Source organism: Lepidothrix coronata, unplaced genomic scaffold (genome assembly GCF_001604755.1).
Source record: "Lepidothrix coronata isolate B3197 unplaced genomic scaffold, Lepidothrix_coronata-1.0 Scaffold2, whole genome shotgun sequence".
Taxonomy (NCBI): domain Eukaryota; kingdom Metazoa; phylum Chordata; class Aves; order Passeriformes; family Pipridae; genus Lepidothrix; species Lepidothrix coronata.
The window spans coordinates 3,025,787-3,049,526 of NW_016690182.1; the positions used below are offsets into that span (position 1 = coordinate 3,025,787).

General features: G+C 39.5%; 1 protein-coding gene across 4 annotated transcripts in view; it reads left to right on the forward strand.

Annotated features, from left to right (window-relative positions):
* Positions 1-23,740, forward strand: part of TENM1 (teneurin transmembrane protein 1) — a 319,629-nt gene that overhangs the window by 232,566 nt on the left and 63,323 nt on the right. For all 4 annotated transcript variants that reach the window (XM_017818756.1, XM_017818745.1, XM_017818772.1 and 1 more), the window contains 5 exons: positions 2,483-2,699; positions 9,610-9,729; positions 11,416-11,677; positions 14,309-14,576; positions 20,016-20,159. In XM_017818756.1, the coding sequence (XP_017674245.1) occupies positions 2,483-2,699; positions 9,610-9,729; positions 11,416-11,677; positions 14,309-14,576; positions 20,016-20,159 (1,011 nt within the window). The remainder of the gene's footprint in view (positions 1-2,482; positions 2,700-9,609; positions 9,730-11,415; positions 11,678-14,308; positions 14,577-20,015; positions 20,160-23,740) is intronic.

A 23,740-nucleotide genomic window follows, 5' to 3' on the forward strand; every position in this document is an offset into this window, starting at 1 on the left:
TTCTAAGGCCATAAACTGGTCCTGCCTAATCCAGACTTCATAGATTGATGGTGCTGTTAGAATACACACCATTCTCACAATTATGCTTCTGTTATGCTTCTGGGACTTCACACCCTACTAATGGGAAACCCACCCTCTTGTATCCCTGGGAGCCTGGAGAGGCAAAATGAAACCAGGTGCAAGTAATTCAAACCAAAATAACTCCATTAGCAGAACCTGGAAGAGTTTATAAGGCAGTCACTCTGCTGACAAGTAAACTGCAAAGAAAAGATGAAAATTGAGTCTGACTGGAAGATGGAAAACTGCTTTCCCTGTACTTGGTTTCTTTTTGTGTACAGCCTGAATGCACTGTGCTTGTAGTCAGGCATGTAAGCTCTTCACTGAAGCAGAGAAAAATGAGGACTCTATTAGAAAGAGCAAAGTAGTAAATTGTTATTTTTACAGCTATTTCTTTCCTCAGAAATTTCTTTCCTAATAATCTTCATATTGTGATATTTCTATGACTTTTCACTTTTATTTCTTACCTAAATGAGAGAATCAGGTCAACTCAGTTCCCGCATCTAATGGCTGGTTGACAAGATAAAAATTAATCAGAATAGCTACTGTGGAAAAAAATTACTCCAGAGTAGCTTCCCCATGGATACTGTTATTCTGAAATAAGTGCTCCTTTTTTCTGATTAGCACATATTCTGCCAGACCAATGTTTGTCAAGTTTCTCAGGTAGACAGCAGTCAGATTGTAGAAATTAGTACCTTCCAGAAAGTCCCTTGACTCCTTGAACAAGACTTGTCACTGCCATATCCCTTCCACTGGCAGAGCCCAGCCCTGAATGGCCTGACCACATCAGAGCCCTCTGCAGGCATCTGCAGTATCAACCAGCAAGAGATTTCAATGTCATCACCTTTTCAAGTTTAGAATTCTGGCAGATTTGTAGTCTTGGATAATCTGCATTTCAGTTCATGTTTTAAGGACGTAGGGAGTTTCATTCCTTGGACAAAAAAAGAGGAAACAATAAGATTTTTTTTTTTTCCTTCCAGTTCCAAGCCTGCTCTTCAAGTTTCAACCCAAAAAGCTCTTGTGTTTTTTCGTCAGAACACACTGAAAACTCCTCTGGTTCATGCTGTGAACTCCTCCATCCGCTTCCTGTGTGCTTTTGTTTAGACTGGAGGCCCCTTATTGTTTCAGCTTACTGACTTCCTAGCGGATTTCAATTGCTTCCTAGGCTTTCCTGAATATAAAGTGACTGTTACACTCAAAGTCAATAAACTCAACGTTACCCTGTGAAGTTCTTCTCCCACCACTGGCAAATGCCTGTTGTTGTCTCCAGGACTTGGGGAATGTGGAAAGAACTTAAAGCACACACTGACCTGTAGCCAGGCCAGCTTTGCTGAATCCAAGGGTCCTAGGTTATTGTTGTTAGCTATCTGCAGTCGCCCTTGGCTCATTATCACAAAAACTAGCCTGCTGTATCTGATTTCCCAGCTGCAGCAGGATAGATTTGTTAATATATTTTGCTTAGCCAGCGGTTACCTTGCTCAAGGTCAGGCAAGGATTTTCAGATGCCAGGAAAGCCCGTTTCATTATATTTGTTTGTTCTGTAGAAGGGCTTTTGCGTTCTTTTCAAAGTGAATATTTTATACTGCTATTTACTGAGTATTCACAGAGTGCAGTGTGCTCTATTGAGAAAGAAGAAAGTTGGCTGAGGGTTGGTCTCGCACCCATTAAAGTCAATGACAAAATTCCAGCAGCTCCCCTGCTGGTGCAGTTTGCCCGGAGGAGGTACAGTTTGATAGGCTTCAAAGTGTTGGTATGAACAGAGCATGGAAAGTCAAAACATGAAGTGAAAATATCTGACAGTATGTTGATCCTATAGCATTCCAATTTTAACACAAGGGAAATCCATACAGTGATATGATGACTCCACATTTATTCAGACCGACCTTGTTAAAAATACAAAGAGATGTCTTTGTTGAAGGATACGACACCTTCATCTCGCTTTATATGCATTAGTGTGCTTGTCAATCCAAGCAAGTTAGCAGCTGGTAAGTCATAAAATGGATGTTAAAGAACATAGCTGGACATTTTACCATCTCTTATTAAATCTGTTTCTGATTGAGTATGTAATTTAGGCAATTTGGACATCTAAGCCGCTGATAGAAGCAATTAAATGCCAATAGCCCAATTTTAAGTTTTATTTAGGTGCTTAATTTAGATGCACTTCAGTGCTCCGATTTTCATCATAAGCTTTGGACATTTAAGCACATGGATTTCACCCACAAACGTTGCTACAAGTTTGTCCATGAAGAAATTTAGATTTTTGAAATGGACTAAGCATGTGTGTTAATGCTTTATTGAATTTGACTGTGTCATAATCAGCATGCCTTTCCATTTATTACATCCCTCCTGTGCTCTCTGCTAGTAAATGCGGTGCTTTATTCTCGAACCACTCAGGTTCCTGAACTTTCCATTCTTTCTGTTTTAGATGGCTTGACAGACTGTGTAGACCCTGATTGTTGTCAGCAAAGTAATTGTTACGCAACTCCACTCTGCCAGGGTTCGCCTGATCCCCTTGACCTTATTCAGCACAGCCAACCACCTTTCTCTCAGCATCCTCCAAGGCTCTTTTACGATCGGATCAGATTCCTTATTGGAAAGGAAAGCACTCATGTCATCCCAGGAGATGTCTCATTTGAGAGCAGGTGAGTTTTTCTCTCAGGTGAAAGGTTTTTCTGAATATTGAGAACTGCGATGAAATTATTTAACCAGAAAAAGAAGTGGTGATACCTGGATAGCTGAGAATTCTTCGCTGGAGCTCATGAAATACTTAAAAGGGTAACAAACATTGAAGTCCCAACAGCTGAGGATCTTGGTTTTCAGATTATCCTTGCTACCTGTCTAGTTCATGAAAGTGTCACAGCAACAAACTCTATTGCTCTTATGAACAAGACTCTGACTGTTGTAGAAGGTAAGCTATCTCATAAGGTCAGCAGGGGGAAGTTCAGCCTTTCATACTGTACATACATTTAGTGGCAGGATGCAGAAGGACAAGTTGAATTAATATGTGCTGTATTCAGTCACCTTTCTGCCCAGTCGAACTTGATTGGTATTTACAGTGTAATAAATTTAACATGTGTCACTTACATATAATCCAGCCACCTAATTAAAAAACTTCTCTTTTTTTACTACATGTTGATAAACCAGCGTTTACCATTTCGTGCCGCGGGTTTCTCTCCAGCTGTCGTGCGAAGAGTAGAGTGATCTCTGAGTGTTTGTGAGATTGGCTTTGCCCTTTTAACAGGAAAACACTGTGCAATACGAAAGGGGCACTTACTTGCTCAGAAAACCTGGTAACACATATTTTCTTGAACATTTGAAATATAGAGGCACATAAGATTTTATGCTGTAGTTCACCTGGGAAGCTATAACTTACATGCTGACAAAGAGATCCACAAATCATCCACATCACCTGACTATTACCCTGTCAACTAGGCCTATGCATTAGATAAACCATGTTCCAGTAATAAGGACATAAGAATTTTTTTATTTTCACAGTACATAGCACTTAGGTTACAACTCGACACAATTCCATAGCTGCACACAAATTCAGTGCACTTTCTCTTTGTGACATTAATTTTTAATAAAGTAAATTTGTAAACAGTCTTTATTGATCTGAAATACCTAAACATTTAATCACTATTAATAATGTAACAGGATGTTATAAATATGTAGAACGATAGGGCATGAAGATGAACTCTGTGAGAAGCATCCACCCGCCACGGCTGGATCTCTTGGAGTGTGTTGCTCTTATGAACGGTGCCACTGCATCTGGGCCAAGGTCCTTGGCTGGCTGTATGTGCAAACTAGAAGTCTTTTAAAACAAAAGTCACCAGTGAAAGATTTGCCTCATCAAAATGCCTCACAGTGAGGAGTTATCAGAGAGGAGGTGAGCACTTGAGTTGCCTGTACAGTGTTCTGTGACACTGCAAATGTTAGCAGCCAGATTGCACATAATCCCATCAACGTGCTTTTATAGATATAAGGAATTGATCTTTTAAAGCTATCATTGATAGGATTTAACTTGGATTTTAAAAGCTTCTTCTGAGTGTTTAGATTCTTTACCCTGAGACCTGCCATGCCTTTGAAAAACGAAGAGCAGCCAAGTTCAGTGTGGGAGCAGCAGTCCACCCTCACCATGGCTTGTTACTTCCTGCCACTAAGGAGTATGACTTGTGTTGGTGCATTGCTCACACCCCAGATATCGTTTCCTCCCACTGTAGAGACATTCTTAGTTAGTTTGGTGAGAAGATCCTTGGGATTCACATGAGGGTGGCTCTATCTTTGGAATCAGGGCAGTGCCTGGAGACTCGCGCTGTGCCATGTCTCCTGGGGTTTGTCAGCAGTAATCTGCACTGTACTGGGCACCCCGAGGGGTCCCTTAGTCCACACTTTGCTTGAACCTCAAGTCTTCCAGGCTGTTGAAAAATTGTTCATCCACAAGTCAAATATTATTAAAAACTGCCAGAATTTTTCTCAAGGATGAGAGATAAGCAGGGTCTCTGAAGGAGGCAATAGCTGAGCTGTGCTACCTCTGTTCGGAAATCTTCCTGTGACATTGCCAATCTGACTGTCATCTAGTGTCTGTTCTTCTCCTGGGAATTAAGATTATTGAAAAAATATAGAAAGACAACTGCTGCTACAGTAAAAACATCAGAAATCTGTGATCCAGCCTATCTGGTACAGACCAAAGAATGCTTGGGGGGTTTTAATCTCCTTTGGGCTATTGTTGAAAAGGTTGTGTCCAGGCACATGGTATTAACTCATGTCTGCCTGCAATGACACTGATTTTATGGCATTGGTGGTTCAACGTAAAATGTTGGAAGGATTGGATGTAATAGGGGCATGCATTTATTTCAGAGCACTGGCATCCACTCTCACTGGTGCTTCAATTTTGAAAAGCCCTAGCTGGCTTTTTTTTATTATTATTATTTCCCTTTTTCAAGAAATCTCTGTGACCATTAGGAGGATTAAGGAAGAAATATCTACCCAATGTTTCCAGCTGTCTGATTCAAATGACATTGTGCAGTATCTTACTGTACCACAGGTCAGTGGAGCTCTAGCATGGGTGATGTTTGCACAAATTTCACTGTAGACAAAGTCAAAGTGATGTTGATTAGATTTGGGAAAGCTATCAAAAATGGTAAAGATTATCTCTGTCATTCAGACTGAGTGTTTGGTCTCTGCCGTATCCTGGCATTTTCAAAATAATCTGAAATAATAAAACTAGTTGTTCTGACAGCTGCTGAGACATCTATCCTTTTGCATTTGCATCTTGGACTTTAGCTTAGCTCTAATTTTTAAATATTTGCCTTCTGCAACACAGTCGGGATGTTGCATTGAGCCAGGGCTGAATACTACTCCAAGAATAACATTAAGGAGCAAAATGTTTGCAAAACATATTTTACTTTTTATGATGTCAAAGCCGTGTCATTTGCACTGAGTTTTTACAAACTCCCACTTATCTGTGACGTGCTGAAAGGCAGATTAGAAGCATTCTAAATAAATGGAAATGTACTTGCTTACATCAGGAATGGTTTTGACCTACTACATGTAGCAGGGTGTAGCAGATTATGTTTTTGTCAACTTCTGTTCTCAGAAAGGTTTTTAGCTTGTTTCTTTGCTGAGTTTTTTTTTTTGATGCATGCTGCTGGCAAGCTATTTGACTCACTGCAAATTGCCTGCAAAAAGGGTCCAGTGTATGGTACTGAATTAATTACCCTTCAAAGGCTGCTTACAGCAACATTGTCAGCAGGAAGAAACGAATGTACCTCACTAGCCTTTAGCTTAATTTCTCTGATTGAAGATTTTAATCATAAATGTAATACAGTAAATGACATCTTCTGGTAATGTGACACTTGCAAATTCACAAGTTGCTTGACAGAGTTTCATATCTGAGCCTAATGTCTCAGCCTGAGGTGCTCTGAGAATATTGGAAACTTAAAACACAAAACAAAAGGAAAAAAATAGCAGATAAGTAGCAGCAGAGCAAGGCAGAACGGTGATGGAATAATAAAATGCTTTACAAATAGTAAAAGAATTCATCTAGAATTTAAACTTCTATTTATATTTTAAATTAGAGATGCCAAACAAACTGCCTGATGGCAGAGACCTGAGACCTGCAGAGCTGAGATCCTCAGTTACTTGTGGAATGACCCATGAAGCATTGACAGAGAAATCCTACTTCTTTTAGGCCACCTGCAACCTGTGGGAATCTCGGCTTTCTCTCAAAAAGCCAACTGCTCCCTCTGGAGTTGCAGATTTAGCACAGCTTGCCAGGGGACTGGGAACACTTTTAATGCATTTGAAAACACTAAGGCAGCTTATCAGGGACATGTTCCTGCCCAGCTCCACCAAATTAGAAAAGACATTTTTGCACTTACTTTTAAGTTAAAACAACTTAGAGAGCCTTAGGTCCGAGATTACGCAATCGTCGCAAATAGGTGGCTGTTGGACAGATAGTGGGAGTTATCCCCCGTGAGAAAGCAAAGCAGAGCAGTCACAATTGTGTGGAATAAATCTTAGAGGCAGAGAACACAGTGCATTGAGGAGACATCGTGATCTTTAGAGGTTTCTCTGCTCAAATTAAGAATGCAGGGAGTGGTAGCAAGGCCCCCAGCTCATCTGGGGAGAGGGTGGATGTTGAAGCAAGGAAGCGTGAAGTGGCAGTTGACTATGAAGGGACATCACTGCAGGGAACATGCTCTACATGCTCTAAGAGCTCTGGTAAGGAAAGGAATTAAGGAAGGTCTTCTGCAAGCAGCAGAGCTGCAGGGAACCTGCGTGCCAGGACACCTGTGGGCATGGGGGTCTGCTCTGAGAGCTGCCAGGGCACAGGGAAAGGAGGGAGAACTTGCTGCAGACTGGGGGCTGTTTGTTACCTCCTGAGCCTGTGAGATTAGTGCTGGTCATAAAGGAACTGAAAAATGTTTTCATACCTGCAGTAAATGCCAAAATTAAAGCTAATTCTGATCAAGTGCTTAGTCAAAGATTTAGTAGATGCTGGTAATTCAAGAAGAGGCCAGAGAGTAGAATACTCTTCAACTTAGAGTAGGTAATAAAAAGACATTAAATAACAAGGACAAATGTAGGAACACAGAGGCAGGCTTAGAACATTTGAAATCTAGGAGATTACGAGGACAATTCAGTACAAACAAATGTAGAATAATGAAGTTTATATGTCATTATCACATACTGTAAATATGTGTGGCTTGTAAAATATGGTGACTAAAAAAGGAGCAAGTTGAAAGATAAGTCTCTTAATATTATTTATGAATAATAGGCAGTAAAGTGAATGATTAGAGGAAAGAAAGACTATGGATGAAATAATGGAGGCTTTGATGAGCTGTTATCAGATAAATCTGTGTGCTTGATAAAATATGAGGACAGAGTAGTGTCAGAAGACAGGTTTGTGTGGAATGAACAAACAGGAGTGTGAGAATAATGCACTGAATAATGATTGCTCTCAGAGGTCTTGCTCTCGCACCGATGTGTGTTGTAAATATATGGAGTCCACTAATAAAAGTATTAGAAAAGGAAAGACAGGTTTGTTGATGTTAGAAATATGAGAAAACAGTATTTTCTGCTCTAACAAATCAAAGAGTAATTGAACCTGGCTGTTCTGTTGAGTGAGTCTTGTGATTCTGTAGAGACACACAGGAGCTTGATTGCCTTCAGTGGAGCAGCAGGTTTTGCCCTTGAGTAGGGCCACAACCAATTTAGTTCATGTAGAAAATAAAAAAGTTGGTAAATCAGAACTCTGTTTTGCAACTGGCAGTAATGCAATCTCTCCCATTTCTCTGGGATTTATCAGATCTCTGCAGAAAATCAGCATCTTTCTATGTCTGGGAATACAGAATCCATATTAGCAACTGTGGTGTACTTGCAAAGAGGTTAATTTTCACCAGTTGCATTTTCTCAGGTCATAGTTAGCTGGGTTTGATGATATCATGGTGATAAATCCTGTCAAATAGCTTTGGAGAATGGGATCTTAAGAAACAAGTCAGAATTTTCTGAAATTTATGGTCTCCAATTTGCACATATGATTTCATGGGATCATGGTCAATTAATCTCTCAAGGGATATTTTTTAAATTCATAAGTAGACTCCTAAATAACTTTTGTCTGAGGAGCTATAAAGTTTTTCCTGTAGTTCACATATTCACTGTACAATGGACGTGTCTGTTGAGGTCTACCGTGAACTTTCAAACTGAGAGAGAAACATAACAGTGCCTAAATTTGTGCTAGTTGTTTATAGTGAGTAATTAATGCTCGTTCACTTCATAAGTATTGTATTGGGTTTGACCCTAAATGTCTTAATGTTACCAGGAGACTTCTGCATAAGGTGTTCACTTCATTGTCTAAAACCACAGTATGCTGATGTGCACCTGACAGCAGGGGCAGAATGGTGAAAGGTGTTTCAATGGAATGTAGCTGTGTAAGCCCTTAGGAAATCCCACTTGGTGTTAATCTGCACCATGAGGATATTTTACCTCTTATACCTCACCCTTGGGGATGTTTGCCTCCTTTGCATTTCATTATTCAGTTAGGCAAAAAGCTAAAGCTAAGAAAGAGTCATTTCTTCACCATTTATGTGGGCAGGATGAAAGCAATGGTCTTAAAGGGCAGTAGTGGAGATTCAAATTGGGCAGTAGGAAAAACTTGCCATGAGTAAAGCAGTCATACAGAAGCATTGGAATGGGTTACTTGGTGAGCTTATAGAGTTAGACAAGCATCTGTCTGGACTGATGTAGGTATAGTTGATCTAACCTGAAGCAAAGGAATGGACAAGATAAAGTCTTGTATTTCCTTTCAGCTCTCATTTTCTATGATTCTGTGATCCTGTTAGCCTCCGATTAGACCCACTTAGTAATGAGTTCCCTTTCCTGTCCATTGACTTTGATGTGTTCCGCTGTGCTGCCATGTTCCAACCTCTTCACTGGGATGTGAGGACAAAGTGGAAAGTGGGTGCAAGTCCAACACATCCCAGAGGGAATTTAAAAGGGCATCACATGTGACAGGGCATTGAGAAAAATGTAAGTTACACTTGATTAGGCACCCTGTGAATTTACGTATCTAACTTTCTGAAGTTCAGTGAAGACCATGTATCTCACTGCTGCCTTATCACATTAGTTCAGCTTTTTTCTAATAGACAGCAATGCCCTATACCTAGCAGCAGAGAATGAGGTTTCATTCTCTCCTTTCACAAAGCATCACTCCCTAGAGCTGCAGCAAGCTAAATCACGCTATCAGTGAAACCTTTGCAGTGCTATTCAATGGCAGAACAAATGGTATCCTGAAATATGTCTGGAAATGGAAATATACTCTACATGCACGAACAATTCATGGGAGAGTCTGTGTGTCATCTTCATGAGATAATGCTTTTCCAAATCAATCTTTTGGACTTGTTTGACTTTTCTTTCAAAAATCAACAGTCACAGTGATATCAGAGCAGTTCTGTCTGTCTGGGACAGAAGCATAGCCCAGTTTCTGAAATCAATGCCCTTCTCACTCTCCTCATGCGTGTAACATGTTGTGTTCTACCCTTTCTATTACAGACGGGCGTGTGTCATCCGAGGCCAGGTTGTTGCAATAGATGGAACACCTTTGGTTGGAGTGAACGTCAGTTTTCTGCACCACAATGAGTATGGATACACCATCAGTCGACAAGATGGAAGGTCAGGCTTTCATTTGTGATCTTCCACGGGTTTAGGTTTTTGTAGTTATGGCCATCTACCAACTTCTTTTCGTGTACAAAATTTTCATAGACAGGAAGAAAAACCCTGAACAGAGATGAGATTACAGTGACATTCAAACTCCTGGAGTTGAAATGTGCCAGTTCTGCTGTAGCAGTACCTTCTTGACATTTGAATATTTTCACAAGTCGGGTTTTCCAGGGAATATCCTGTCTTCCCTCTTTTTTTCTGTTATTAAGTGTGAATCTTTCAAGCAGTTTATTGAGGTGTCAATGAAGCTAACTCCTTTAGTTGATCACCTGAAACACACAAGGAAAAGTGAGAACAGACTCTTTCCAGAGTCAGAGTTAAATTGCTGTTCCAAAACAAGCCCTGAGCAGTCCTGGCTTCCCCTTCTTCCCCAGCCTTATAGGGCCAAGTTCAGTTCTCAAAGAGAGGTTAAGTTTCAATATATTTTGTATTGCACTCCAAGGTTGGCCATCCCTTTGCAATAGGGTCATGATTTGCTACTGAACTTAATTAAGCTGCTAAGGGCAGTTTAAGACTTCATCTTCCTTGGCTGTATTGTGAATTACAAGAAATCAGAAGCTGTCTTCCAGCAGGGAAAGAGTGGTATAATTTGTCACTGCTTCCACAATTATTCTTTTTTTTTGTTTGGATTTGCCAGTTTATAAAAGTAAGGAACATGCATATTTATTTTACCTTAGTTTATTGACTTTCAAATCGTACTACTGAAAGTTAGTAATTATCATTTCCTCCTTATGCTAGCCTGGATAAAGTTGTTGCATTAAAATATGCTACCTGTATTTTGCTGTGAATGTAATCGGTGTCATTTGGGAAATGTGATGAGATATACATAATTAAGTCTGACTTCTTATCACAGTGTGTTACCATCAAAACCCTCCATAATAGATGCATTCAATAATACAGAGAGTGAAGTAGTGAAGTAGCTATTTACATATTACCTTGTGTTGCCTGACTATGGATGTCAGAAACTCTGGAAATTGAGTCTGTATATCATGCCTTCTATGTCCCACTGTTTTGCAGCCCAGATATGCCAAAGCTTCTTCACAGTGGCTCCCAGAGGATCACCTGCTTTGTGTACAAGAGCTGATTCAGTTCTCAGTGCAATTAATCAGCATCTTTTCCAAAAATTTCATATCCTGTGCAGAGAGGTCTCATGCTCAGTGTACTCAACCTTTTCCTCCTGCTGCTTTTAGAAAAAGGGAAAGGATTATGTTAATAGAGCTAAGGCCTAACAGGCTTTAAAACTTATTATTCTGTGTGCTCTTCCTGCATAGATTATGAGTGGCATCCCTTTTCAGGGCTAGGAATTTCTTTTCATATAAACCAGAGTAACTGAGTCCACACTTTTGTTACAGATGACTTGTTAGTATTGATTCTCGTTGATAAATAGAGGGGAAGGAGGCCAGATAAAAGTGAAATTCTGTGCCTTGCCATTGATGCATAGGAGGGAGAAAGCACACAGAGGTAAAGCTTCTTCATGGATACCAAGGGGATGCCAGGAAGGCACGCTTGAATGACTTCACATAGTAAATTAAGGACTGTAATAAGGAACATAAAGTTTTTGTTTGTGGTGCATTGAAAGGTGTGGTAATGGGATGATAAAACAAAAAGAAACAAAAAAATTTGTTTTCTCTTTTCCAGTTTTGACCTTGTGGCTGTTGGAGGAATCTCTGTCACTCTAGTTTTTGACAGATCTCCTTTCATATCTGAAAAAAGAACACTTTGGTTGCCTTGGAATAGATTTATCATTGTAGACAAAGTTGTAATGCAAAGAACAGAGTCGGACACACCATCTTGTGACATCAGTAGTTTTATCAGCCCGAATCCGATTGTACTCCCTTCCCCCTTGACAGCATTTGGAGGGTCCTGTCCTGAAAGAGGAACTGTTATTCCAGAACTTCAGGTAATGAAAAGACTTTCAAATGAACAATTTGTTCTGTTGCAGAACCAGGGATAGACAATTTTAGAAGGTGAAATCAAACAGTGAGCAAATAACTGCTGTAATGTTATTCACTTGGCAGAATAACACCAATGCATATCTCTTTAGTACTCTTTAACAAGATGCTTTTGTCTTTTTTCTTTCTTTAATTTTTGTTAATATTTAAAAGTGCTTTATTTCTGACCTCCAAGTAGAAGAAAGTGGGGAGTCCTAACATGATTTAGTATTGAAACCCTGGTTTATTTATGGTGATGGACAAAACCATTCCTAGTTACAGATGAACAGTACAATTTCCCCATACATCAGTGTGAGACATGACCCAAGATGCTTTGAAGATTCCTAGAGGTGTTTCATCTGCTCACATTTTCTAGTTCTTTACAATGGCATCTCTGGCTATATATTAGATTCTTGGGTTTCATTACGTTCTTTCCAAGGTAGAGCAATTTTAACATGATCTTTAGAATTGTTTTTTAATTTAAATGTCTTCTTTGACTCCCTTAAGCGTTTAGAAGTCATTTCGAAATTAACTTTGTAATCTGCTGTTCTTTAACTTGGACCTTAAAAGAGGCTGTGTGAGTTGAACACCCAGCAAAATACAGCTACACAGGTTTCGGGTCGTGTTAACCCCTGTAATTTGTAATATGTTGTGTGAGCAGTTAGAGTTTAAACAATAAGAAGTCCTTTGAGTTCTCTTTTAATTTCACTGAGCAAGTCTGGAAGAGACTTGGAGGCTACTCGTAGACATGAGTATTTCCAAACTTTTCTCTTTTTCTCATAAAACTGTTGCTACTTTATTCTACACGTTAAAGATCTCTGGTTGAACTCAATTATGTCTAAACACCTCCATAACTTTCATGCTTTATCCAGTGGATGGCCATAGTGTTTCTTCACAGAATGTACTAAGTGAAACTAATGAACATAAATTAAGAATAACTGCTGCACACCAGCAAGAAAAAACTGGGTCACAGTACTCCACATGAGGTGTGCCTGCTTTGAGTAGCAAGGTACCCAAAGATGCACTCTACTCAGAAAGAAACTGCACCCAATTCTTTTTTTTTTTCAGTCATTGGAGAGTTCTTAGAGTGTTAAGTTTCATGGTACGGTACTGGGAATTGAACAAAAAGTAGCCAAGAATAATAGGAGACAGAGATACATTAGCATGCATTAATGCATGAATATTTCTTCCTGGTTTTCTATTAAAAAATGAGAAGGGATGTCAGATGTATGACAGAGAGGGCAGCTGGGATGTCAGCAGGAAAGAAGGGGAACACTGCAAATCAGGAACAATAAAGGGAGCAGGATTTCCCTGGCAACACTACATTTCATATGTTGAAACAACAAGTGCTGGCAGAACTCCAGCTGTACTGCAGCAGTGCTGTGACAGTGATACTGTTGCAGTGTGTAAATAAAATTGGTTTGAAAGTGAAGTAACCTATTGCTAAACAAGAAGAATTTAAAAACTGGGAAATGTAAACAAAACAATTTGTCTTTTTCCAAGAGTGATGAATTTAACATTGTGGCAGGTTGACTCATTGTTACAGAAATGCATTAAAATCATTAACCTTATTAAGCACAGTCTAGTGTTCAGGTGACTTTTGAGTTACTGCAGTAGCATCTCCAAGAAGCCATTCTCGTTTCTTGCCTGCTCTTCCTCACAGTCTGTCCCAAGGCAGCTCCTTTCTCGCAGGAGATCACAAGAGCTAAATCCCTTTTTGTAGCTCCAAGCCCCACATCATTCGAAAGGTCAAGGCCAAACTTTTTTTTTCCACTGACAAGCTCACGGTCTTTGCAGTCCTTCTAGTTGCTGAGGGCCTATCTCCATTGCAGTGGGAATTGATCCTATCCCACAGTGGGCATATCCAAGCTAGCTTTAATCCGAGTGATTCAGACAGCAGCACTGACAGCAGGGCCCTGGGACTTGAGTTCTGTTGCACACCCTGGGGACTTACCTGTGAGCGAGATGACTCTGATGCTCAGGCTATTTCATCCTCGCTGCTGCGTGTCCCCAGTTAGCTTGTTAGGTTCCTCATGCTGGCCCTTCATACACTGTGCCCCTTCTTGCTGGAGCTTAGCCTAACTGCACAGGAGATGCTTTAGCTGGAAGGTTTGTTTTCTTTCTTAGCACTCCCCAATTAGAGTTATTACCTCCAAGGCAGGATAGAATCTTCACATCACAATTATGATAGAAAGTGTGTGTGTATTTAAAGAAAGGTTTTAATTGTATTCTGGTTAAGAACATTTGTTAAGTAAACCAAGTAATGAAAACAAGGTAAAGCTGTAGAGCTTGTATGTAAAAATATGTGCACAGATACAGTATTTGGTCCTCCGTAGATAAGAGTAAAGCATCAGAGGAAGAGGCTCTTTATCAAACAGACAGACTGCCATCCAGTAAGTTGACCAAGCAGTGTCTGATGTTGGAAATTGTGTAACGTGCCTGACTGCTGCATTGCTGAAATAAGCACAGGAAACATCAGTGCTTTGAGTGGCACTTTGTTCACATCATGACTGGGAAAGATAACCTAATTACCTGCTGTTATTATTACAAATTTGCATTTTTCTTTGCTGTAGATATAATGATGTGGATTTTTTTCCAAGGTGGTCCAAGAGGAAATCGCAATTCCTTCAAGTTTTGTAAAGCTGAGTTACCTCAGCAGTCGGACACCGGGGTATAAAACTTTGCTGCGCATTATTTTGACGCACACAACCATCCCTTCTGGAATGACAAAAGTCCATCTGATAGTTGCTGTTGAAGGACGTCTGCTTCAGAAATGGTTTCCTGCTGCAGCCAATTTGGTATACACATTTGCCTGGAATAAGACAGATATATATGGACAGAAGGTTTCTGGTCTGGCCGAGGCAATGGGTATGTAGAATCACCTTGATGTAAGCAGAAGCACTCACGCACATCAAGCCAGGAAAATACAGCAAATAAATTTTGTTGCTGCACTTACATTCTTTTAAATCAAATGCCTCTTTAGCTGCTAAAGTGACTTGTATGATTTCCTGAGAACATTTATTTTCTTGTTCTTCCAATGTCATCTTTCTAATTTAATCAATTTGAAAATCCCTTTTTCCCTCAGAGAATGGTTATGTACTAATGGCATTATATTCAGCTGTCTTTGTTTTTGAATGTTACTTTGAATATGACCTTTGGTGTGTCATTGTTTCTGTCATTTTTTGGCTGTGACATTTAAAATGTCATTTCCGCTTAGAGTTTGCAAAATTCTAACTTTTAGGCATCCTTGCCTACTACATTTTATGTCCCCAACAGTTAAAAGTAATTGATTTGTTGTTTAAAGATGTTTATGCAAAAATCTTTATGTTTCGTAGACTTTCTTCAAGCAAGCAGCACAAGCTATTCTGAAAATTGCTACAGAAGTTCTGTCTGTGCAAATAGATTTTATTTAGCCAGCATTTTTTTTCATTAATTTCATTATTTTTAAGGGCTTTTTATTTTTTTAATTGAATATGAGGTTACGTTGCTTAATGGACTAATCTTATAGATACTTGGTATTAGAATTATTTATTTTACCAGCAGAGCTTAGTAGTGTGAATATTACATCAGGGCAATTGTGACAAGCAGCATTGGTAGGTCAGGCTATAAAGCAAGAATAGGTAGAGCAACATGGAGCCATCCACCCTCACAAGGGATATGTTTCATCCATATCTTTCATATATGAAAATGCTGTTCTGAGCAGCAGCCAGAAGCTCTCCTCAGGATCTGTTGTGTTGTCCATGCAGGCAGAGTGCCTGCAAAGTGGCCTGTACAAAACCAAAAGGTGCCGCACAGGCTTTGCAAGCCCTGCAGCTCCCAGATCATCCATTCCCATATGCTCCCAGACAGGTAGTCTGTGAGGTGGGTGCATGGAGAGGCGATGGGAGAAGGTGGGATTAGAGCACTTTCCTGGTCATTTCTTCTCAGAGAATGATGCAGGCATAGACACGGATGACCATGAAGGGTTATGAGACCAAAATATGGAGTGGGATTTACATCATACCTTGCACATAGAAATATGTCAGAAAACAAGCTCTTCCTAGAGCTGTGGTCCTACAGTCAACAGATATAGTGCAGACTGCTGCCTGAAGGGATGTTCCCATGTTCTCTCCTTACCCCTGGGCCCCCATTCACATTCATTTGATCATGAAATGAGCCAGATAAGGAACAAATTCAGCTGAAAACTGAAGAAACCAGGAAATAAGTGATACATTTTCAGCTTCATTAGTTTCTTGATCTGCTATGAATGCTAGTGCAGAAGCTCAGGTCTTCTCTTTCCAGCCACAGCTCACACATTATATTGGCCTAAAGGGGTCCAAACTCCACCCTTGGTGCCAGGTGTCCAGAATTGCTGCATTATCTATCCTGTCTGCATCTGATCTTCCACATCAGGCTCACATCTGCAGAAGGATGAGCAACTTTTTGATAGGGTCGGTCAGAGAGGGTTCTGAATGCCCTGGCTATGGCATGTGGTGGAGAGCAGGAGAGCCCTTCTCAGCCTGCTGGGCTACGTGAAACATTGTGAGGGGGCAGACCCAGCCTTGGCCCGGTGCAGGTACTGGTCCCTGACAGTGTTTTCGCAGTGAAGGAAGGTATGAAGTGGGTTGTTGGCACATATTTGTGCAAACCCAGAAATAAAAAAAATATTCCAGCTTGCCTTTTGGCACTCCCATGGGTGATCAGGCAGGACCAGATGGGTCATGAGGCTTTCCCTCAGCACAGCTACTCGTGCCCTGTGTCCAGAGGCTGTCACTGCACATTGTCACTAATGTATTTGAGAGGGAACAGTTGAGTATGCTGCTCCCATAAGAGTCCTGTAATGATTGTGAAGTGTAGTATGTATCTGGACTTTAAAACATTTTAATGCAAATAGATAACATCTCATGAAATGATACTGTAGTTAGTTTCCCACATTAGAAGTAGATGAGCTTAATGCGTTTAAATATGAATAAAGCTTACACAATAGTGCTGGATAACAACTTTTAAATTATTTAATTGGTGCTTAATTTTTTTTCTTTTTCCTAAAGTTTAGGTTAATTATGCTTCTTTCAAAATAGAAGCAAAAATCTTGATATTTTAAGTGCATTGCTAGCATGCTTTGTTAGATTCCAATAAAGCTTTATTTAATTTGACACACTGTTGGGACCTTTATCTGCATCCATTATATGAATTTTTGTCAAAATAATTTCCTCTGCCAGTATATTACCAATATTTAATAATGCATTCTGTTCAGTTTTCATTTTAATTAAATTAAATTGCAGCAGGTTGAAGTCCTGGAACTCAGGATTATAACCATCTGCTTTTGGTTTTGTAAACACTATAAACATCTATATTTTTATTCAGGGTTATTGACAGCAGTGATCACACAACCAGTTACAGGAAACAAGACTTTCTGAGCATATTTCCACACACGTGTGGCTATGTTTAAATTTGTAGGAGAAATGTTTGCTGCCATGTTCTGGTCCTCAAGCCCCTCACAAGAGGCCATTTTCTCAGAGCAACAACTGAGATGACAAAGTAGCATTTTTTGTTCTGAATAAAAAAAGCACCACGTGGATGTTGACACAGAAAACCTTGGTGGTAAAGTCTGTGTCCCCTTGTAATTTAAGAAAAAGTTTTCAGTCAAATGCTCCGTAAATGCTTCTGGGTAACTCCATACAGACCCCATCTTACTCCTGCAAGCCCTTTCATCTCACCCAGCAGCACCAAGTGGTCTGCAAGGACAAACCCTCTTGGGGGTGAATGTAATCCAGCTCTTCAACAGCCCTACACCTTCTCTGTTTGTGACTCTACCTGCTATTTTGCTTGAGTTAATTTTATTCATTGTTCAAAGAAGATAGATGTTGATAAGTCCAAATATTTCAAGAGAGGTTAAAGTGGAGGTTACTGTCCTGGTTAATCGGATCTTTTATTTCTTGCCTGTATTTTGGCAACAGCCTTTAGACTGTGGCACTACTAACCAATTATTGTTCATTCTTCTAAATACTGGTATGAAAAGAATAGGTTTTTTGGTGCAAATTATTTCAGTAGGTCTTCTGAAATCCATTTTGAGACTGCAAAGAAATGTACTTGCTGGCTGTCGGTGTCCAAAACCATAGTCATCACAGATCACATTCATACAATGAAATCTCAGTCACCTCAAAAAAGTGCTATAAATTAATTTGACCAGAAAGTAACACCCCACAATGAGGGGAAGCTGACCGAGATTTTTAATATCACCTACAAAATTACATTTTTCAAAACCTGCCCCTAACGAAATACTTACTTTTCAAGTGGAGCTGCAATCACCCTGTTGACTTACAATTATTACGCTTTGCCTTGATTACTTTGCATCCAAAATGACTGATAGGAAATTTTCATGGATGGTACATCAGGACCTCCAATTAGGTGGTTCAGGAGACCCCGCTTTAAGATCACACAGGTATTTCTTTTTGGAGCATAGATGTCATTCATAAACGTGTCTAAGTATGCATAGAAACGTGGTTGTAGACACACAGAGTGTATGTCCACGTGTCTCTCACTGATGAGAGGGGACAGAACGGCAGCTGTGCAAAATAACTGTGAGAGCAGAGAACAGTGAGCTTCTAAGAAAGGGGTGATAACCTCTAGAGGGTATTTGGCAGCTCAGAAACATCAGCTATAGGCAGGGAATAGCAGGTGCTTTACGGTGTTAACTGCAGTCCTGGTAAACACGGCGCAGCAGATCCATTGGCACGGATTCCCAGACAGTGGAAATTGTTATGCCTCCCTCGCCCCAGCTCTCAGCACGGTCCCTTCCAGCAGCTGATGAACTGTCCTGTGGGTCTGTATCGGGTCATTGAGCCAGGCTGAGGGACTGCCTTATAGAGCTCTGCTTTTTTCAAGTACACACATCTCACCCAGGATTGAACGTGTTAAAGGCATGACTGGAGTAAAGATGCTAATGTGTAGGTGGCAAGTGTGAGGTTGCTTCACAGGAAAAATCTGCCCTTTATCTTCTGTCTGCATTAACACCTAGAAAACAGTGTGTTGGGTTACTGAACCTTGATGACTCATCCCAGCACAGGATGTGGCTGTTCTGGAAGTTCCGTGCCCTCACTTGGGCTCTCGGTCCAGGGAAGTACCCAGTACACCAATACTAGTGTTGGTTGTAAGAGGTCCCATAACAGAAAAATTGGACAAAGTGACTTCTGGACCCTCAAACTGAAACCTGTAATATCCGAAACATACAATATTTACTGTACTGAAGGAGATGGGATTTTTACAAGTCAGAGATGAGCTGCAAAAACAAGTTCTTTCTGCTGAAATAGTGAAGCAGCTATAGAGCTGTTGCTGTAAGGAACAGCTTTCAGTTTGCCATAAAACATTTATCTTACAAGTGCTCCCTGCTAGGGCTGGTAAAAATATTTTAATTGCCTTCCATAGTGGAATTTAGATGGTATTAAAACTATTTATGATTTAAGTAAAGTATACCTAAGGCTGCTACCTAGAAAAAATGAAAAGAAACTATTAAAAATGCCAGAAAACTGTGGGGTTTAATATTTTTTTATTTTGTATCTTAAAATATTTTGAAAGATGTTTTTATTTTGGAAAGGTTGAACTATCTCAATATTTCCTAGGTCAAATTTTGGAATTTGGTGTCAAAATAATATTCTTCATTTATGAATAAGTTTCAGTGAAAGCTAATAAAGCTAAGTAAAGGAGACAAATAATTTTTTAAAAAAGGTTGGTATATTAGAGAAACCAAAAATTTTAGGAGGTTTTTTTAATTTGTTCTACTGAAGTACTGAAGGAAAGGGATTTTGGTCAATTTGAGTGCCCCTAATACCCACCACTCTTAGGGAAATTCAAGATTTTTCAGCAGGTATTTTGGTGATGTGCAAGCCTGGTAAGATAAATATATTTCTAGAAATGTTCAGCTCATTGATCCATTTCTGCCTAACTATAATATTTACAATCAGCAAACAAATTAAAACCATTTTGTTTTAACATGGATTCTTTTTTTATTTAAGCTGTTATTCAGGTAATTAGCAGAAATGGAATAAACAATCAAGTCAGGAGTCATTGGAGAAGATTTATGAAATCCATAACTGGTACAACAGAAAATTTTCTGCTTTGAAACAGTAGTAACTATAGCTGTAATAACATACTAATCTCTTAAAACCCTTTTTTTTTTCAAAAAAATACCATTCAGCAATAGCAATCTGGCAGAGCAAAATTAGTAGGATCATTACTTGACAGATAAATATCAGAACTTGGAATGAAAAACTGTCTAGCAGTTCACAGAGGAAAAGGTAGACTGAGAGTTCTCTAATTATTTGTTTGCAGTGTCGGTGGGATATGAATATGAAACATGTCCTGATTTTATTCTGTGGGAGAAGAGAACAGTAATCCTTCAAGGCTTTGAAATGGATGCTTCAAATCTGGGCGGCTGGTCTATAAACAAACACCATGTATTAAATCCACAAAGTGGTAAGTCCTTCCTTTATTAACTGGCCATGCATAAGAAGAATACAAATTTTGAAGGAATTAATTGTTCAGATTTTAAGTATTACACTTCCTAATGTGTAATCCTCTTTTACTGTGCACCCATGTTTATTGAGAGCTGAACTGTAAATGCCATCTGAAAGGATATTTTTAATGTTCTGGCTCCCAGGTATTAGGCATTAATGTCACTGACTGTTGCAATCACTAACACATTGTGGTCGTTTGGTGGGAAAAGGGCACACTAATTTAGGTTCATTCTCACACAGCTGGTACAGAAGTGCCACATTTCAGGTCAGTCTGTAGTGTTATAGTCTCAGTGAAGTGTCTACACCCCTAATTCATCCTGTGACTACCACCAGTTAGTAGCATCACAGCCCCAGGGACACAAACCCTGCAATGAACACAGACCAGCCAAGTGAGAGGCAGCACTTCCAAAACCACACTGCCAGTCTGGTGTGCAGAAGCTTTTGTGGCTGCCCGCTCTGTGGAGAAGCACAGTAAATTACTCCTCAGTACAAGCAACCCAACACCTTTCAAAGCACTGGGGAAAAAAAAACTGTAAATGCTTTTGGTGTCATAACATTAACCCTGCAAAGAGATTCTTCAGGCATGGACGCTTGAATCTGGTTTCCCATGGCTTTTATTTTATACCTGGGGGGGTTTCTTTTCCTCCATTAACATCTATGATCAGGAACCAGAGGGATTAAATTATTAAAACGATACCCGTAGATAAATTATGGTAACTAGAAATATATGAGTTTGCCAGTAAACAGATATCTCGCTGTCCAGGAGAAGAGAAACTTGGGGTCAGATTTCAGCACTTACAAATCAGCAGAGTATTGGATTCAGTAAAGTTCTCTCAATTTGCTCCAGCTGAGAGTCGATCCACTAAAATCTATTTCCATCTGCAAACTTCTATTGATGAAGATTCATGCACAGATGTATGGCTTTCAGGTTTTTACAAGTTCTGTAGCTGAATGCGCAGCTACAGTATAAATATTCCAAATACAAAAGGTCAGATTTAGTTTGTAAATTAACTGGATTTCTGTTTTGATTTAAAATAGTTTGACATTTTAAACAGCAGTTCTTTCATATCCTGTCTTATTGGTTTGTATAGATTGTCTCTTTTAAATGCCAGCTATTGACATTTAACACAAAGAGAAATCTGACCTCAGTCAGCTGAGCCCCCAACTGTGAGCCCCATAGTCTGCTCCTTAGTGCCAATTTACCACTTGCATAGTTTAATTTCAAGACTAAATTGCTGGCAGTAACTCCAATTTATATGACTATCTGCTAACTGCAGTGGTTACTACCATAATTCACCCCATAGGCACTAACATGTTCCGAGATTTTGTAAAGTGTACAATTATAATCCGAGCAGGGCTAAATCACTGCTTTCCTGAGCACAGGGAATGTGGTGACAAATTGCTTCCTGTCCCCGTCTCAGCTGTGCGGCTGAGAATGCCAGAGAGCACTGACCTGTCAGCCTCCTGCCACCTCCTCTCAAATCATCTGGGCTGTGCCCACTGCATGAATGGGGAACGTGCAGCTTCTTGTACCTGCTCCTTTTCCTCAGATATTCCCACTGTGCTGGACACAGTCAAGACTGAAATCGGGGGAAAGCTGCCAAACATTTTTGTCCATCACTTGCAGAGACGTAATTTGGGGAGAGAGCACGAGCACATCTGACTTGAAATCAGGGGGTCTCTTCTGGTTACAGTTTGCATGTCAGAACATCTCCAGCGAGGGTGACAAAGCCCAGGAGAGCTCAGTGATGTCTCAGGTGTTCCTGATGATTATAATGGGCTTTGAGCATGCACACCTGGATCGTGTATAAGAACTGGAAAAGCAGTTAAGGGCAGAAAAACAATTACTATACCAAAGCTAGTGCACATCTAACTCATATATTAATAGCATGTTGCTCATTAAAGCAACAAAACCGAATAATGAACTGTATTAACCAAAAAATAAAACTATCAGGTGCGCTTGTGGTCTTATCTAGAAACAAGTGAACTTCTCTTCCATTTCAGATATATAAAATGGGCTTTAAATAAGGATAAGAATATGATTCAAACTTAGAATTATATATTTCAGACTTATCTCCATACCACCATATGAAAAGCATTGAATAGCCTTCTTGAGTTATGAATATATTGAGATTTTTCAGTTTTAAATGAAGCATCCCCTCTGCTTTTTAGAAGGATGAAACTTGCATGTTTTTGGAACACTGTCACTGGATTAACTGTAAAAACTGCATTGGAATACAACATTCTTGATTGAAAATTACAATTTTACTTTCAAACTAAACCTAGAAGCACTTTGATTGGTTATCTGGTTCTGAATAGCTTATATCTAACTTCAACCACTGAGCCTGGTCTCCTAGCAGGTCTATTGCTGTGCACGACATTCCTACTCAGAGCCAGGGTAGATATTCTCTCTCTCTCTCCATGAAGGCTACTCATTTTAGAGATGTTACAAAATAAGCCAAATGCAACAGAGAAATCATAAAAAGAAATAGACGCAATTTTGCAGACTTGCACTTCATATCCCAGTCTAAGCTGTGGAGGTACAAGTATAGGCATGAAGAAACCTTAGCAAGTGAAAACTGTGTTCTACTGCCAGATGTAAGGATTTACAAAAAGAAAGAAAGAAAGAAAAAAGATGTCTGATTCCAGCAGAATAGATGTGAAATAACAAATACTGTTCCAATGTGGCTGTCACTGGAAACTCAAGCTTTTTAAAAGTATGCAGTTTTGCATCAGTCTGGCTGTTAGGTTACTAAAGGACCACATCCTGTTCTCAGCTGTACTCCACTGCTCTTTTCCTGCTTTTTTTTGCCATCCAGTTTGGAGGTTTGATCACTTCTAATTTGTGACATTATTAGAGTTTAATGTTTTCTGGTACAAAGGTTTTGGTCAGTTTGGAAGATCATCAAAGCATTTCTCATAATCAAGAAGAGAACAGATATCATAAATATTAGTTCCTGCATAGTCCTTTTAAAGACACTTGTATCTCATGAATACAAATGAATGTGCTATTAACCGATTTTTTAGAGTATTATTTAAATTAAATTTTCCTTCTGATGGGCAAGTGTATTGATTCCATTTTTATTTATCTGGGGCAAGGAGGATTAATTTCACAGGGACTTTATGCTTTAAGGTAATTTCAACTCCAGTGCAACACAACATCAACTAAAATTAAAGCAGCAGCTCGAAATCCTGAAATTAAGCACATGCTTGCATTTATTGACAGCAAAACATATTCTCCAGAGTCCTCATTATTTACTGGCATTTGTATGAGGCCGTTGAAAGATTACCTTTACATTGTTTATTTCAGACAAAGGGCAGCATCTTCATTTCATAGTATTTTTATCCAGTGCATAAGGGAGAATATTGCCATTCATTTCACTGGCATATTTCCAGGATGCTTTTTTTAAGCCAACATTCAAACAAATCTATGTATTCTGTCCTCTGTTGTTCAGAAATAATTTTTTGAAAATATAATTCCCTTCAAAATAGCTATGGTGGTGCTCAATAATTTCTAAGGTGAATTTTAGTTTCAGATTC